Source organism: Xiphias gladius, chromosome 1, assembly GCF_016859285.1.
Source record: "Xiphias gladius isolate SHS-SW01 ecotype Sanya breed wild chromosome 1, ASM1685928v1, whole genome shotgun sequence".
Lineage (NCBI taxonomy): Eukaryota > Metazoa > Chordata > Actinopteri > Istiophoriformes > Xiphiidae > Xiphias > Xiphias gladius.
The window spans coordinates 25,880,833-25,898,497 of record NC_053400.1 but is presented as its reverse complement, the minus strand read 5'-3'; the positions used below and the strand labels follow the sequence as shown (position 1 = coordinate 25,898,497).

General features: G+C 38.8%; 1 protein-coding gene across 3 annotated transcripts in view; it reads right to left on the bottom strand.

Moving 5' to 3' along the window:
• The window catches only part of homer2 (homer scaffold protein 2), a 33,812-nt gene that overhangs the window by 4,452 nt on the left and 11,695 nt on the right, over positions 1-17,665 (bottom strand). For all 3 annotated transcript variants that reach the window (XM_040127074.1, XM_040127093.1, XM_040127084.1), the window contains 6 exons: positions 15,325-15,481; positions 7,452-7,583; positions 7,061-7,153; positions 6,128-6,267; positions 3,540-3,696; positions 2,808-2,918 (listed from right to left, as the gene is read on the bottom strand). In XM_040127074.1, coding sequence (XP_039983008.1) covers positions 2,808-2,918; positions 3,540-3,696; positions 6,128-6,267; positions 7,061-7,153; positions 7,452-7,583; positions 15,325-15,481 — 790 coding nt within the window. The remainder of the gene's footprint in view (positions 1-2,807; positions 2,919-3,539; positions 3,697-6,127; positions 6,268-7,060; positions 7,154-7,451; positions 7,584-15,324; positions 15,482-17,665) is intronic.

Below are 17,665 nucleotides of genomic sequence, written 5' to 3'. Positions count from 1 at the left end.
AAAATACAAAGTTGACAAAATTACTATCTAAATCACAAACCGTTTAATCGATTAAAGAAGAGTACACATCATGCACTTGATGCCAGCTTTCAGTAAATCGGTGCCACAGACATATTTCAGGCGGTTAACTCTGTCTTATAAGTTGAAAACCCAGCACTAACCCTGCAACATTTATATTTTTGTTTGCAAGATGTTACTGTTAATTAATGTGCACTGTCCCCTGTAAATATACAAACTATAAAAAGAGATGGGATGAATGAATATGAAGGTAAAAAGGTAGAGAGAGAAAAACAAAAGACTGGAATGAATACTGAAGATACAGCCTTGACTCTGTTTTTCTGCCTTATGTTTACATGTTTTGTTTTTTTAAATCAATTAAGCATCTATTACTGCTCTGAAAATCTCATCCCCCTGCTGCTTTAAGCCAAACACACAATATACAGTTTCATAGCATCCGTTATTGCTTCAAGCACTTCCACTGAAACTCATAATTGGAGTCTTTGTAGTCACCTGCAGCAGCTTTGTGCTGTTAGTTCACAGCTGACCAGCACAGGGTCAATGCTTAATAATTCATAGGCATATTTTTAATTAGAGTTGAGCGTGTGCATTTCTAGAAGGGGGTGAGTCACTCGGCAGATGAGCCTCTGTGGACTGTCTGATGTATCAGTGCTCTGCAAACAATGAGACTTCCTTCTGCAGCCCCCCACGGTCAGTGTTTGGAGCATTACTGTGACTGTGGAAACGCTGCAGCCCCCAAAGGACGTGATTCTTTGCTTAATAGCCTTTCAAAATCAGCTCCAGCTCTGTGAACTACTTCCTTCCTGTTGTTCTGTAAGATATACCCCTCGCGAAAGAAACATTTATGTTCTATTAATACTCAGGCTGCCAGGTGGTAAACTAGAATCTCCCAGACACACTGTTTACCAAAGGGAATGTGAATGGGTCTTTACACAGCATAGCCATAAATGTCACTATTTTACAACACCATAATACGTACTGTTACATTCAAACTAAACAATTACCTGATTAATTGATTGGAGAGCCAACAGAAAATATCAACAGCATATTTGACAGGTGATCAATCGGTTAAAGACATTTATCAAGCAAAAGTATCAAATATGTGCTTGTTCCTGCTTCTGAAATGTATGGATGTACTGCTCGTCTCTGTTTCAGTGGGATTGTAAACTGAACATCTTTGGGTTTTGTCATGTTGACCAGACTAAACAAGCAATATGAAGAATGGAGCTTCAACGATTAGTCAATCGACATAAATTAATCTGAAACTATTATCGCTTATCGATAATCGATGAATCCTGTAAGTCATTTTTTTTTTTCAAGAAAAGCTGTCACCCATTTGGTGGTTCCAAGTTCGCAAATATGAGACTTTGCCGCTTTTCCTTGCATTACAGTAAATGTGTAGTAACTGTAATGGACATAACTTGTTTTAGCACTGTATTCTGGAAGAATACAACAAGAATAGAATCCTCCATTATAAAATAATCAAGAAAATATTCAGCAGATTAACCAATATTGAAAATAGTTATTAGATAAAGCTTCATTAGATGAAGATGTCACCTTGAGCTTAAACAACAATGGGATGCTCAAAAATGAATTGAAAACAGAAAATAATGATTAGTTGTAACCATCATACACATTACAGAGAGAGAGTAAGGCTTGATTTGTTCCAGTGTTCAGGTTTATAGCCTGCTCTAAAAACGCTGACAGAAACAAGTTTGCCTATATGTCACTTTTTTGGGGATCAAACTGTAGAAAATATCTAAAAAGGACTTGGCCAGACATACGTGCAAAGAAAAAGAAAAAGAAAAAAAAAAAAGGAAAAAAAAAAAGGAAATACTGTCTTTTACTGTTGAAACAGAAATATATAATGATTTATGTACTCTTTTCCTCTCATGGTAACTTAATTTGTTCATCTTTTCCCCTGCTTCACACGTGGCTGATTGTGCTTCCCTTTCATGGCATTGGTAGGGAGACACAGTCACCATACAAAAAGGCAGCAAGACTCTCAGAGATTGCCCAACGTCAGTACTAATCATTTATCTGCAGACAGAAACAGCATTTAACCAGCAACTAGCAAAGGTCAAAAGACTGTGTGGCCGTGCAGAGCTCACCTTCATTAGATATAACAGTACCATTAGGCTCCGCTGAGCTGACAGTTAGCTAGTTTGGATTATGGATGATTGATGAAGTGGACTTAAGGCAATGCCGCTAATGGTATTTGTGCCAAAATTCCCTGCTGCTCTGACAGAAGACAAAGTCAGTGGGTGAATTTAAATTACAGCCTGTCTATTTTCAAAGTGGAGTTGAACAGTACCAAAACAGGACATATATAAAGTAAATTACTGAAAAAATAAGCAGCACAGAAAGAAAGACAGACAGTGGGCAGTATAAAGGTCTGGTTTTAGCTGGGTAGGCGAAAAACAACAAGACCAATCCAAACAAAACCCAGGATCCCACAACAAAACCTATCATTTCCCTCGGAGGTATAATCACCTCTTGAGGGAGAGGACTGGTACCTGGGTAAGAACAAGAAGCAAAGAGCTGGTGAAGAGTGAGGAAACACACTGAAATGTGTGGATCAGGTGGAGAAAGTAGATCTGGAACTTCAGGGAGTGAAGGGGAGGACAGCTAACCTGAAACTGGCATTTCTTTGATGAAGGGAACTGAGCGAATCATAAGGTTCCAAAGATGTTTACTATTTCCGTCATTGTTTTACAAACTCTTACAAACAACCCAGCTCTCAAGACTGGCCCTGTTGTTTCAAGACAAATGTGATGCCAAAGTCTCACCTGCTCTTTGTCCTGTAGCTCAGTCTCCAGCTCCTGGACTCGCACAGTCAGTTGGGCATTTTTCTGCTTCTCCTGATTGGCTTCATTGCACTGGGCTTCTAGCTCTGCAATCTGAACACATACCGAAAAAGAAAGAGATGCCGTTTAAAAAAAAAAAAAGTCAAGTTGTTACAGTGAAAAGTGGTCAGCCTGACAACAGATTTTTAGGACATGTTCCCTTTTTGTTTATCCATCATACATATGTTCATGTGTATTTGTGAAATCCTGAATATACTGTCATTTAAGTGGTTTCATCTTGAAAAGTGAAACTAGCAATTAAAAAACTTGCAGCATGTTATAAAGTGAAGAGTATTATTGCAACACCAGCCCAGCTGCAGTAACAGCCCACATTGATTATGAAACTAAAATGATTCTATTTATAGTGGACTTGGAGCTGAGACTGGCGCAGGGAACACAGAAGCTTATAAAATGTACTGTACTCTCGCTCAAAGTGGACAAACTTGGGTGAGATTTATCACAGTTTGTTGAGGGATTCACTCATTCCACTCTACAGATTTTCAGTGATAGATTAACATAGGTAGCACAAATAATCTTCATTTTGTGACACTTTGAGGTGCAGTTTTGTTCCTTTTATAAAAACAGGCAACAGTGTCTCTAACCTATCCCCTTTTTCTGGACCAATGGGTTTTGTGCACATCATTTACCTTCCCTGTAGGAGTGCATGACTATTACCTTTTCCCTGAGCGTGTCACTCTCTTCCTTGCAGGCACTAAGTTGTTTCTTCCAGCTCTCCACATTAGCTGAAGACTCCTGCAGTGCATCCACCAGCCTGGCATTATTTTCTCTTAAAGTCTGCAGCTCTGTTTCCTGCTTTTTGGCGTTGGTGTTGCTGTCAGACAGGAGAGACACAGAGAGAGAGAGAGCCAGGAGTAGAGTTATTGATGGAAGGAAAATTTAGACAGGTTAGTGTTGAAATGCCGGGGATTGTGCCCACTGGCTTGTCACATAATGCTACAGATTCCTTCCAGTCATAACTATTTAATTAGATGTGATGTACATCATACTGTCGAGACATATTTAGACCATAAAAAAAAGGAATAAGTGGGAAAAGTCTCAAAAGTCTGATATGTACCAACATACATTTTATTATCTTTTCATACCAAAGAGACTTTGTTTCTGTCTTATAAATAAGGTTGGAGAGGTTTTGATGTATATTTAGTATGCATTGCTATCCCCTTCCTTATGCATGACTGAGTTGAAGTGTGCTACTCTCCATCAAACGTGGACAGACTTGCACAGCAGCATTCTGCAATCCTCGGCTGTTTCACTGCTTTGACACACTTCCACAAAAGAAAATCCCAAAGCCTCATGAAGGCATGAAAAAGTACACAGTACACACTTAACAACAGTGTTTCATTACAATCAGTGTTATCAGGCCAGTAATTTACTTGGATGTTTCCTGGAAAAAACTTTCTAACTTGGTCCTAATTATAGGGCAGAGACAGTTACTTGAGTTTAATTAGGTGTCTAGAGGAATTTCCTTAATTGAACTGGTCAATATAAACCCAAGTAAAAATTCTTTGGATAAAAACAAAAAGTATAATAACTTGCAAAGAAACTTGGAGCACTTTAGAATTACATTTATGCAGCACAGATTGTATTCCATAGCTGACGTTTCAGCGACAGTGCGCCTTCTCCGGTGCTTTGAGGGAAAAGCTTTACAAGATTTTAGTGTTGTAAAAAAGTTATATTACATTACAAAGCCATGCTGTATATCTTTAAAATAAGGATAAAATTATACAGCATAGGAGAAATCAACTGACTGAGTAAATAATCATTCATTAGTAATTTGTTATTGGAAACTTCAGTCTCCATATTTGTTGAATTGTTTACATCTCTGTAGACAAATGTATATTTTACATGCTGTGTACCAACTAATGGACTCTCTACATTACACCAGCATATAATTATTATATATAATAAATTAGTAACAAATTACATTGTCCTGCCCAGGAACCCTGTTCATGTTCATTTAATTCTTTTTTTTGGTGTGTGTATGAAGTCTTAAGTTTTGCCAGGGGGGGTCTCCTAATTGGTCCTTTCTTTAACCTCAGGACTTTTTATCCCATCTGCAGCAAATATGTCAGTTTTTTTTTTTTTTTTTTTTACTAGCTAGTACTATTTCTGGCTAAATTTACTCACTGCAGTTTCAGTTGGCTGGGGCCCTAGGGTCATTGTATTCCCATCTGGAACTACATCTGGTGTTTCACTGATTTATACACTCAGCATTTGGAATATTAAAGGCCAGATAACCAAATGGTGGAGTAGAACAGCATCAATCTTTGGATTTGATTCTGAGTCTTTTGAGGACTTGATATCATCCAAGCAGCAGTAAAATGAAGAGGGAGAAAATCTGAACACAAGAATAAAAAACTGTGAAAGCGATCCGGAGCTGCTGTGTGTGGAGTTTGGCTTGACTGTGGTGAGATTATGAGGCATGTTCAGGATTACCATACTCGATATTGCACCATTTGGATGACTCAGTAAAATTAATGATATGCATCGTAACGGCCAAGTGTCCATATGCTCTAGTAAAACCTATGTGTTGGGCAGATACCTTTAGATCCCTGAAACTTCCTGAATGATTGTGATATTCTAGGATAAAAAGTGGTAAAGAAGCATGGTTTTTTTTTGTATTTTATTTGATTCTGAACAAGCTTTGAGTAAGTGTCATACAGTCAGTGCTCATAATCACAGAGCAGTGTTGGCATATGACTCCTTGAATGGCATCCACTCTGCTTAGTTTACATTCAATTAACCAGACTCCCAACACCTGTGTATTTTCTGTTGGTGCTCCAGAAAAAAAAACTAATTTGTGCGTGTGTTTTAATTTATTTGGCCGTGATGAGGGAAGTGCAGAAGAGTAAAATCTTAGGAGAAAACAGTGAGATTCAAAAGCAGTGTTTTTAAGAACTTTGAACATCAGTGTTATGTGTAATGTGGATCATAGTTGAAGTTTTAATTTAAATTATGCCAAAAAGAAAAAAGAAAAAAAAAGTTCAAAACTATTTTCTTCTCTGCAGTGGAAAGGATTTATCAAAAAACATACTCCTTTGTTTATGTTAATGTACACTTTTGTATTTAAATTAGATATTGTATTAATCTGACTGTGTTGATGTGGAGTAGACATAAAAGGACCCAGGCTGATAGATCACATGTTATTGATTAAATATAAAAAAGTGATTCAATCACGAAGGAAGAAACAAATCAGATGCACGTCACATTAAAGAGGTTTATCTGATGTTTCACTGAACCCTTACCTCTGTTCTACTACACTCTTGAGGTGTTCATTCTCGCTCTTCAGCAGAGCAGCCTCTGGACCGACATGAGAGATTTTCTCATCATCTGTCCCGTTAATGCTGGATGCCTGGTTGGTGGAGGGCGTCTCACTTCCAGACTCCTGCCAGGGACATTGGGAGACTTGTTATGGTTCAGGGTAGGTTTTGATTGAAGCTTACCTGGAGCTTTCTAAAAGGTCTGACATGTTCTGGGGTTCTAACTGTGAAAAAGGGGCCGTGAGCTTCTTTTGGTGAATCTCTGTAAACAACCCGAACATGTCAGCTATGACAGCGGAGGGGTGAGGAAAAACTGTTGCCAATATTTATCATGTCATATGGCCCGGCAGCTTTGTGTGCCTCAGTCATTCCTGCCATCTGGAGCCAGTGCAGGCAGAGAGCAGACCTGGCGTCAGGTGTCTGATCCGCGACTGCTGGATCTAACTTGAATCAATGCTGTTTAGTTACTGACAGAATTACCAATGGAGATTATTTGTGTAGAACTGAGAAACTTTTATTGTTTTATTACGCTCACTTGCTTCCTTATCCTCTTAATTGCTGCAGTGCCTGCCAGGTAGTATGTAGCTAAGGATGACCTTTGACCTTCATGATGATTCAGACTGTTACATGAATGATTTCTTTTGTGTTAACATGTTATATTCAACACATGATTCATAGATCTGTGTTCATATGAATTAACTATTTGAATACTTGATTAGGCAAGAAAAACAATCTGGTGTTAGAATCCTTTAGTGTTTGTGAAGGAAAGTGAGCTAAACAGACGTTTTACCATCTCATTTTCTCTGCAGTGCTGCTGTTTGTCTCTCTGTAGAGGACCACAGCAACTGAAGAGGAAACAGTTGGACCGCAGAGGTGTTGTAATGAATCAGAAGTTCGGACAGCAGAGATATAATTTACCTGAGAGTGATTACTCAGTGTCTCCACCTTCTCTTGAGATTTGTCTCTTGCTAGCTTGGCTGCCTCTTTTACCTCCTGGAACTTCTCAGCAAACTGAAAATATCAGAGACATGAAAGAGCTGTGATGATTAGTGGCAATAAAAGCTTGTGTCATACATAGTCTGGCTCATCCTAAAAAGTTTTGGGAGATCAAAGAAATAATTGGCTCCATAGTGATAATGAGGAATTAAGAATCAGGTATACTCTTAAAACATTTTCTGATTGCTTCAATTCCCCTTCTGATCTTCAGTTAATGACCAACTGTAACACTCGAGTTTTAGGACAAATGCATAATTTGGCTGTCTGTTAGCTATGCGACTTTATGTGATGCTGCAAAAATGTTTCCTCTCACCTTGGTCAGTTGCTGCTCTGAAGCGAAGCCCAGTCCAAACACAGTGTTAGCCCTGCTGTCTGCCCACTGGCCAAACTTTTGCGATGTCTTGGTGAAGGTCATGTTGGGTGTGATGGTGCTGTTGATTATCACCTGTTGGGATAACACAAATTCATTATTATGATTAATTTCTAGCCTTATTTGAGATCATACTGGTAATCAATACAGGTGCATAGACTTCCAGCATACTTCTAATTTAATCTGACATGGCACGCTCCCCTCAGGTCCTTGTCTGCTGCCGTGTTTTGAACAAGACGTATTGGAGAAGGCGCACCAGCAGCTGCATGCCCGTGATGAATAGTCCTATTGATTTAGTACAAGGACAATCCCCAACTGTAGCTCCATTCATACCAGAGTAAAGCTGTAATGCACTGCCCATGTCTTTCACTATGCCCACACTGACAAGTTTGATTACAATTGGCATATTTATGGATTTTTTCTTTGTGAAAACAGTCAGATTCATATGCATGTTTGAGAGCCTCCCTACAATACAGAGCAATTAAATCTTCCATAATGTCATACATCACAACTGTTGACACAGAAGACTACTTGCTCAAATAGTACTTAGACTAAATCCTGTAAATAGAGGAAAACACATACTTCGTACTTTAAAAGCAAAGAAATTATTAAATTCAAATTAATTTAAATTCATTAAGCAGGATGGCAACCAGTCAGTAACACAATTACATTTTTTTGCTGTGAGAATCTCAGTGTTTCCCAATGTCCTGTGTATCAAAGAAGCCGTCTTCATCCCGCAACCATCGGCTCATTTTAAGTTCTGTTGCTCAGTTTACTCTACCCATGTCACCAAGTTTCACTTAAAGCGGTTAAGAGGGATAACCATGGTGTGGGAGGACGTGGGTGTGGGCAGACATATAATGTATGTGAATGAAAAATATTTGAATTATTTGTCTGCCCTTTTTTTTTTTTCAAAAATTGCAAAAGAAAGATTTGTTTAGAAAAAATGTATTAATACATAAAAAACACTGACAGTAAAACAGACTATGCAGTGGTGACTGTTGTCCCACTAACCTCTAAGTAGTCAAATTACAATCTCCATATTTGCTACGGTACACATTCACCTGTTGTAGCTATGCAGTAAATCAGCTGCCAGAAAACATTTGCTGCGGTCTAAAATTTAACCAGTGCATGAGACCGGGACAGTAGAAACCTGTACATGCTTATTTCAGTCTAACCAGACTGAACTGTACACAAATCCAATCTCACTACCAAGATATGGGGATTTAAAAACAGCACATGCAAATTGCCAACTATTAAGAAACAATAGAAGACAGTTTAATCACAGTGCAGCCCTTGTTTCATAGCAACATGGCTCTGAACACAGGATTCGAGAATTCAAATTGCTGACAGACTCCTGTCCTTTTCTACACCCCCATTGTCTCACTCTCCATCTTTTCGCTGGCTGAGGTGTTAAAACACTTTACACTGCATCATTACAGGACACGGACACCCAGAAACTGAGCTAACAGAATGAGCAGGTTAGCACGCAATCAATACACTCTTAGACATTTGTTTCCCATTTAGAACAATGCTAAAGGCTCCTAACGACATATCATTGCTCATGCACAAAACCAGACCTTTATCAGTGTCATATACTGTAAAGATTACCGTCGCAACCTCTGACTCGGGCTGCATTCCCGCATCAAGGGTTTTGTAAGGAGAGTGGCAGTTTACCAAAGGCGGTGGTAATCTAATTTTAAAAATCACCACTCTTTCAGAGGCTTCATCTAAACAAAGGTGACCTAATTTCCCCTGAAGAGGAACCTGGGCAAAGCCTGAACAACACTCACACAGCTCATGTCGAGCAGCTGAGTGAATATTTAACAGTTCTCATCACACTGGCTCAAAGAGAAGTGTCAAGATAAGATGAAACTTTAATTATCATTGTGGAGAAATTGGGCCGGTTCCCCAGGATAAAGCGAAAGAAACAAACAAAAACAAAAAAAAAGGAATTAATTATGTAAACAGATGGTTAACACACATAATCAACTATTTAAACATCAGAACATAATGTCATCTCTGTCTGGGCTGTGTAAAAAGGGATAATGGGCAGCAAGAGCATGATCAACTTTACACCCCTGAAACCACAGCATGCAGACCTGAATCCTGCATCAGTCTCCTGTTCTGAACACCTGAAGCCGACTCAAAACTCAAACATTATCACTCACAACTCAGGCTGGACAATAATTCAGTATTGCTGATTGACTAATAGAGGAATTGCGTTATTTAAAAAGAAAGTAATTATTTAATTAAAAAGTTAATGTAATGAGAAGCGAACAAAATAATTATTGAAGTTTTAAACCTTCACATGAAGAGCTTTGGTTGATGTAGATGATGAGGATCATTTTTCAAGCAAGAATAGTCAACATCCTGTAGTTACAGCTTTTTAAATGGTTATGATTTTGCTGCTTTTCCTTGTCTTTTGGGACTGTAAACTGAATATCTTTGGGTTTTGGACTGTTAGTCGCACAAAACAAGCAATGTGAAGACATCACCTTGGCATTTAAGAAATTGTGATGTGCATTGTTTTTTTGTTTTGTTTTTTTAACCATTTTCTGACCTTTTGTTGACCAATTAATCAAGTAAGTAAAGACAATCCATTTCATTATTTTATATAATTTTGATTATTTTCCCATGTCTTGATTAATATTGTGGTATATTTTGAAAAAGAAAAATATTGCATTAATAATCCTGCATTATGGTTGAACACATACGAAAACATGAGTAGAAAAACAAGTATCACTAAATAAAAAGGGATAAACAAATGATTTGGAATCCCAACTAATGATCTGTAAATTAACATACAAGACTACCAGGTTGCCCCCATCTTCGTAGACCCTGTGACTGTGTGTTGGTATGTACGAGTGTGCGAGAGAGAGTGGGAGGGTGTGAGAGCAGAGTGACGCTGGCAGCTGTGCGGGTGGTGAGACGGGGCTGCGGATCAAGTGGCACAGGAGGTGCAGAGTGAAGCTCGGTTGGCCAATGGCCCGAGGGCCAGGTAGAAACTTAAGAGACAGCCAGGAGGTTATGGGAGAAATCTTCCTCGGCCTATTATGTGTCTGCAAGGGGTGCAGAATCTGCAGAGACAGAAAAAGATGCAGAACATGGGAGAGCAGTATAAGGGAGGGAAAGAGCTGTGATCACTTGTCAAGGACCCAATGCCAGAGGATTGTGTCAGACCTGGAAGAAAAAAAAAAAAAAAAGGACACCCGCTACACTGAGTGGTAGCCTTTCTAAGATGACAAAACTTTAAATGTCTTGGTTTCCTAGAGAGCCAAAACTTTCTACCTTGTAACTTCATTTTCACCATTTTACTGTGGTCAGCAATCGCAGACTTCAGTGGATTCCAGCTGAATGTACAGCCGAAAGCCTAGTTTTTTGAGGGACGTATAATCAAAATAACGGTGACAAATGGACAGCGAGGATAGTCATGGTGATGACAACAGGAGGAACTTGCAGTGGTGTTATAACAGAAACACAGCCAAAGAAAGACAAGGTGATGGTCGCCATGTCGTCTCATCACACTGCTCATCAGGCAGAGGTTTGATGTGGATGAAGAAATGTTAAAGCTGCTTTAATGACCTGATGCATTTCATCTCACTATATATTAAAGACAAAGGCAAAAAGGACACTGTTCCCTGGTTGCAATGACACAGGTTTGGTTTCTGAAGGGCGCAGAGGGGTCACGCTTTCTGCATTTACCTTTACACTTGGGAAGATCTACTGACTTACATACTATGTGTGAGCTGGTCCTCATGCTTCTCATGATCACGATAGTGGCAGCCTAATATACAAGTAAGAAATGAGTGTTAATTTTTGTATTATTAGGCTCTGATCTTACATAACATTACATTTCTCTTAATGACTGTAGAACCAGGGGCTAGAACAAGCTCCTCCAGACTGCACATAAGCGATCATGCATGGACAATGTGAACATGAATGTGCTGAAGAAATTGTCGGCTCCTCTGCTCTCTCTGGTCTGAATACTGAAAAGTGAAGGGCATGCATGTCTCCAGACCAGTCCCTATCCCCCAATTGTTTTTCTTCGTGGAAACAAAACTGTATGACACACAAAGACTAATGACATGGTGTGATTGGGGTACAGTCACAATTTTATAGGGGAACAAGGTGATGGTAACACAGGAAACTTGGCTGTAGGTCATAATACTGGGGTATACATTAAACCAAAGTCCTTATATGGCAAGTCTCGCCACTCGCCAGCCATCTTGGCAATGCCCCTGGGCACTTATTCTGGGCTAACAAGACCAGGCCCCTATCGGAATGAATGGGGGAAAAGAGCCATAACTGCACTTTCAATTGTCCCCGGGACATAAAGACTGCATGTATAGAATCACCAGTCAAATCTCAGTACAAATAAAAAAAAAAAAAGTTTTGTGACTTTTCCCTAAAATAAGGTTTAAAAATCTTTTTTCCTCTCAGGTTATATTTCTACTATGCATGTGCAAGGTTTCATTGCAACAACACGATTGGCTTGATGCGCTTCCAGTTCGGCTGTTATAAAGTTTTGCTTTTGGACTTTTCTATTCAAAATGCTTTAAGTGGATTGTCTCCTCTCCTATAACGTCTCCGATTAAACTACTTAAAAACTGAACATCTAGCAAACCTACCAGCCAAACACATATTTAACAAGCTAGTAAGTAGTAGTAAGAAATAAAGAACAAAATAGGTAGTTAAAGAGACAGAGGGATGTAAGAGAGAAGAATATGAGGAAAAAAAAAAAAAAAATTCAAAACAAGAGAAAAGCTGAGTGTTTTTACATGTTAGCTGGAAAGGTTATCACACTTAGAATAATTCATAAATTACAGCAAGAAAACTCTTCACTGTGTTGTCATAGTTCTCGCTTCTTGCTATATGAGAAGCACGTTTCAGGTTGAGTGAGAGTCAAAAGTGCTGATATGCTCTTCTACTTGCCGTATCACCGTCAGCGAGTTGCCCGGCAATCACGGATGGACAAATATAAGATGACGGTCTGTCATAGTTAGTGTGTACAGCAGCACAGACTATTCCTCTAGACAGACCTGTCTCCCTCGCAGCTAGTGTACAAACTAGAAACTATATTTAACATTTATTTGATATGACTCAACATTTCCTCACTTTCGGTTACTTTGCTCATACCGACATCACTTTGACTTACTACTCACTTACACTTGAATGAACTGGAAACAGGGATAAAATTGAAATCAGCAGGAGTTATCTCTACTTACTTGAACAGATGAAATTTCATAAATTTTTTATCCCCATACCTCACATATAGCTGTTGCCTGCAGACCTCTTATGACACATGCTGCTCTGCTACTCAAGGTTACAGGAAAGTGGAGGAGGACAAGGAGGACGACGGGAATGGAAAAGCAGAGAGAGGAAACCTGGCCTTGAGGATATGGTGGACTTACAGAAATATAGAGAATTTGAAATAAGGTAGATTTCCAATCTTGTTTCTTTCAAAGAAAACTGATCTTTTGTTGGGGATTTGAAAGATAAAACATGCAAGTAGAGTCAGTTTATCTTCTGTGATCTATTGTCAATTATTGTCAGTGCTGTAGCTCCATGAGTGCTGCTTGATGACCTAACAGATTAGAGTCTTGCTCCTGTGGTTTGTAGCTGTGGGAAGGGAGCTGTTTTGAAGTAAACAGAGCTTGACCCAAAAACACTTTGCTTCGAAAAGAGGGATAATTTTTATTTTATTCTGTTTAAAAGATGGATTCTACCTAAAATTGTAGAAGCTCTTTATATTTGAGCCAGACCGTCAAAGGAACTTACTTATTCAAAACTACCAGATAGATTTTAAAATACACACACACACACACACACACACACACACACACACACACACACACAGACAACCCCATGTCGTTAGCATTTATCTACAACCTTAAGAGTTTCTATTTAGCAAAACCAGAAATTGCTTTCAGTGCAAATACTCTACATTCAGATATGTCTTTGCCGAGTTCCTGAGTGACCCACCCTTCAGCTGCTGGGTTGGTAATCCTCACACTGAACTGCGCAGATCCTTCACCCAAACAGAGAAATGCATGGTAAAAGGACCAACTACGGGGACATAAACAGATCCAAACAACTGTCAACCTGCTCCTTCTCTGAAGTGGCTCTGCTGGTAATCTGAGTGATTTAAGACTGTGTGAAAGGGTGATTGCCTGACGGCAGAGGGATACCGCTGTCATAACGCTCCTACAGTTTTCACACAGAGAAGAGACTCTGATCGCCATGGAAACACATAAGCTACTCTTTCAGTTAGCAGGGGAATATGGTGTGAATATGGGATATAGGCACACATGTGGTGTCTATCATCACATGCATGACTTAATCTCAACATCATGCTCTTGTAATGTCAAAATCAAAATCATTTTGGAAAAATCAGTCTGTTGTTTTTACTTCACAGGGTTCACATACAGTGCATGATCTATACCCAAGCAACTCCTTATTCTTCATATGGGTGAAAAATAATTTAAAAAGGAAAATCAGTGCAGAGGGATTTGCCTGGAAAGAAGAAAGGCTGATCCAATGGGGCCACTATTTAAAAGCTCTATAGACCATTAAGTGTGATTACTGTCGGCTGTTTGTTGATGACAAATTAATGATAATTGAGTTTAACTGCAATTCAACAGGTATGTAGCGCTTAGCTGCTCTTATTAATTTGTCAGAGGGGATGCTTGCTAATGTTCGGGCTCTGATTTCAACCCAGTGCCGAACTATTAACACACATTTGTAAGCCTGCAAAAAGTCATGTCTGCCTTAATAGGCGCCGACTTAGCTCGGCAGCAGATGCTGTGTGAGCACAGACAGGAATATTTGAAACTGAAAATTGTGATATAATACATGTAATATTATGTATGATGTACATACTGCATACTATAATTTTTATGTGTTGTGCTTAATGCATACAGCAGATGCTCACAACGTATATAGTATTTCAGGTTTTTCAGGCTGTGCTTCTGTGACACTATCTTTCCCGTGTGGGTGCAATAAAGTTTATTTTATAAACATTACAGTTTGGGCTGAGAGAGAAATATTTTCATTTAGTGTATTAAAGTATGTGATGATGGTGATTAAAGTATATCATTAACTAAAAATTTGTTGTTGCTGAAACTACTAATTTTTGGTTGATTAATCAAATAACTGACAACAAATCTGATAAATCAATAAATTGTTGAAGTCATTATCAAGCAAGAATCCTGAGCGTACACTATTTTCAGTTCCTCAAATGTGAAAATTTGCTGGTTCTCGCTTCTTCAGATAACTTTGGATTGCGTTCCGAAAAATTGTGATGGGTATTTTTCACTGTTTTGTGGCATTTTATAGACATTTCAGCCTTAGTCCAAAATAATGATTCTGAGCACGTCTTAATTAAAAAACTTAAAAAAAAAAAAAGGACATTTTTAAGTGCTTATTAACGTAAAGTATTTGTCAACAATTATCACTTCTCATATAAAGACATATTTTATATTAATACAACAGTTTTTTACAATATTATCATTCATTGAGTGGAGACCTGCAGAAGAGTCTTAAACCAGTACATGAATAAACACTTACATCTTCTTACAACATCTACATCTCATATTATCTACCAAGTGAGAGGATGGAAATGAATGCTTAGGGAACCAGGAAAATGAATGTTTGAAAATTATTTTTGTTCAGTTCTAGCTTTGAGTGCTCTTCTTCAGCCTCAATTATGTCTCCTGAGAGCAGTTAAATGTTTCCAATCATTTCTCTCTGATATTGCTACATTCACAGAGCAAAACACACAAACACATACACACACAAACACACACACACCCACCTTGGAGCCATCTACGCTGATAATGCGGTAGCTGTTACGTGTGCTGTCGTAAAAATAGGAGACAGTGACAGCCTGCTTGCTGGCAGGAACCCAGTTCTTCTTGGTAGTTGGGTCGATTTGGAAGACGTGGGCCCTGGTGGTGTAGATTGGCTGCTCCCTATAAAGCAGAGGACAGAGGAGAGGGACAATATGAGAGGAGGATCACTGCTGATAAGACACATAATATTTAACTACAGATCAAGATAAAAATCCTCTGATCGATGAGGCATGTTTAGCAAGGTTTAGCCAAACGCACACACACTTACAGTGTGTACTGAGATCTTAACGCCCCTCCATCACATTATGGCTGCAGAGACACTGTGCTGTGTCTGCAGAGATGCTAAGTCCTGAGAGTCCCAGCATGGATGGGCAGGTGATAATGTAACACAAACCCTCAATCCTCATAGCAAACCAAAGCCAATTGCACATCAACACCCCCTCCCCTCTCAAAGGTGACGCACATATCTAGAGGCGTGACTCACTGTCACCTTATAAAAAAAACTAACTTAAAAGTGAACAGATTTTTCAGGAAAGCAAAACAGAGAACTGACGTCTTACTGTCTCTCTCTCTCACACACACACACACACACACACACACACACACACACACACACACACACACACACACACACTATTATTCCAAGAGGAAAACAAACAAATGTTTCGAAGAAGCACAGTCTTTCAGAATCACCAGCGATGTTCCGCACAGTCAGTAGTGAGTGGACGTTGAAATGTAGTGAGAGATTGAGTTTCCTGACACTTGTGTAGCTGACATGACGCAACATGACTCTGAACAAAGCCTGAAGACTGGTCCTACTCCAAAGCAAGACTGGTTGCCCTGATCAAAACCAGTGGGGCTTTTAAGAAAAAATTTTGGTTGTCTGTGGACAGGTTTTGAATATTTATTTCATTACATAGTTCATTGAGAGACCCATGTGCTTGGTTAGTAACATGTAGCTGCTTATAAAGTAGAGCCTGGCCGTACTTCCGTATTATCATACATTGTATTTTGGTGTGTTTGTAAAATATTTACACCATTTACAGAAAAGAAAAAAACAACAACAACAACAGCCACTTCATCAGAGGAAAATAATACAGTATAGAACATTTTGACTCAGCAGAAAGGTTTTTTCTACAGAGTGAAAAGGTGTAGGCTGAAGCTGCAGCTCACTGTGCCCACTCTTTTTACAAAACACTACTTATTTAATGTCAAAAAGTAACAGTTACATTTTTGCTTATTCCTACAATACTATACTAATGCCAACATCTTCCAATTTTTTGTTCAACTTTTGCTGTAATTCATAACAGTAGAACACAATGCGTTGAACTGAACATCAACTGGATTATTGTAAATAAGTGATTTTGTAAACAGTTGCCAGCACTTTGATCCGCATTTATATTGGAAAAATGTTCTTAGTGCTATCATGTTATTAATTTTAGCCATATAACCCAGCCCTATTAGAAAGAAATACTTCAAATTGCTTCTCTTCTCTTCAGCCTTCAGCAGTCAGTAGAAACACTCTGTTTTTGAAACATCTGTTTTTCCAGGTGATTGCACACCGTCTCTTAAGCATTTCCTTAGCGTTATAGACGTTCTTGTGTTGGCCAATACTGACTTTTGTTTGCCAATCAGGGGTATTAACTCCAATGATAAAAATTTTTCAAATAAAATCCTGCAATTAAACCTGTTATAAAACTAATGGGAAGTCTCAGCTTCTTTATAGAGCCCACTATAACTGAATTGGGAAACATTCTGTTAACATGACTTCCACTCAGCCTGGCAGTGGTATGTAGATAGAAACTCTGAACATCTCTCCGAGTCATCTCAGTGACCAATTCTAGACGGTATTCACATGACTCAAGTTGAGCTTTTGTCCTCGCCAGTGTATGATCTTCTTGCTGAATCAAAATAATTTTGAAAAACTTAAAATACCTTATAAAAAGTGTTTATGTAAAAGTGCTGCAATTCTGGGTATTTTACCAAATTGGAGCCAAATCCAAAATAGAATGAGCTATTAAAACCCAACTCAATAATGACCGATGGGGAAAAGTTAAAAATCATGTCATCTCTCTTTGAGAGGGTGGAGTAATCTGCCTCCCAGCAATGAGCAGCTAGCTGCCTGTGTGATTCAGAGGAGCATCATCCTCGGGATAAAAGGAGCACGATCAGACCGCCTAGTAAACTTGAATGACTGCAGAATGATAAAAAAACAGTTGAAATGCTCCTCCTCGTCATGTCATCCCTACAAACACAGAAACATCTCTTTCTCTAGACACTGATTATCCTCCTTCTCTGTCACTC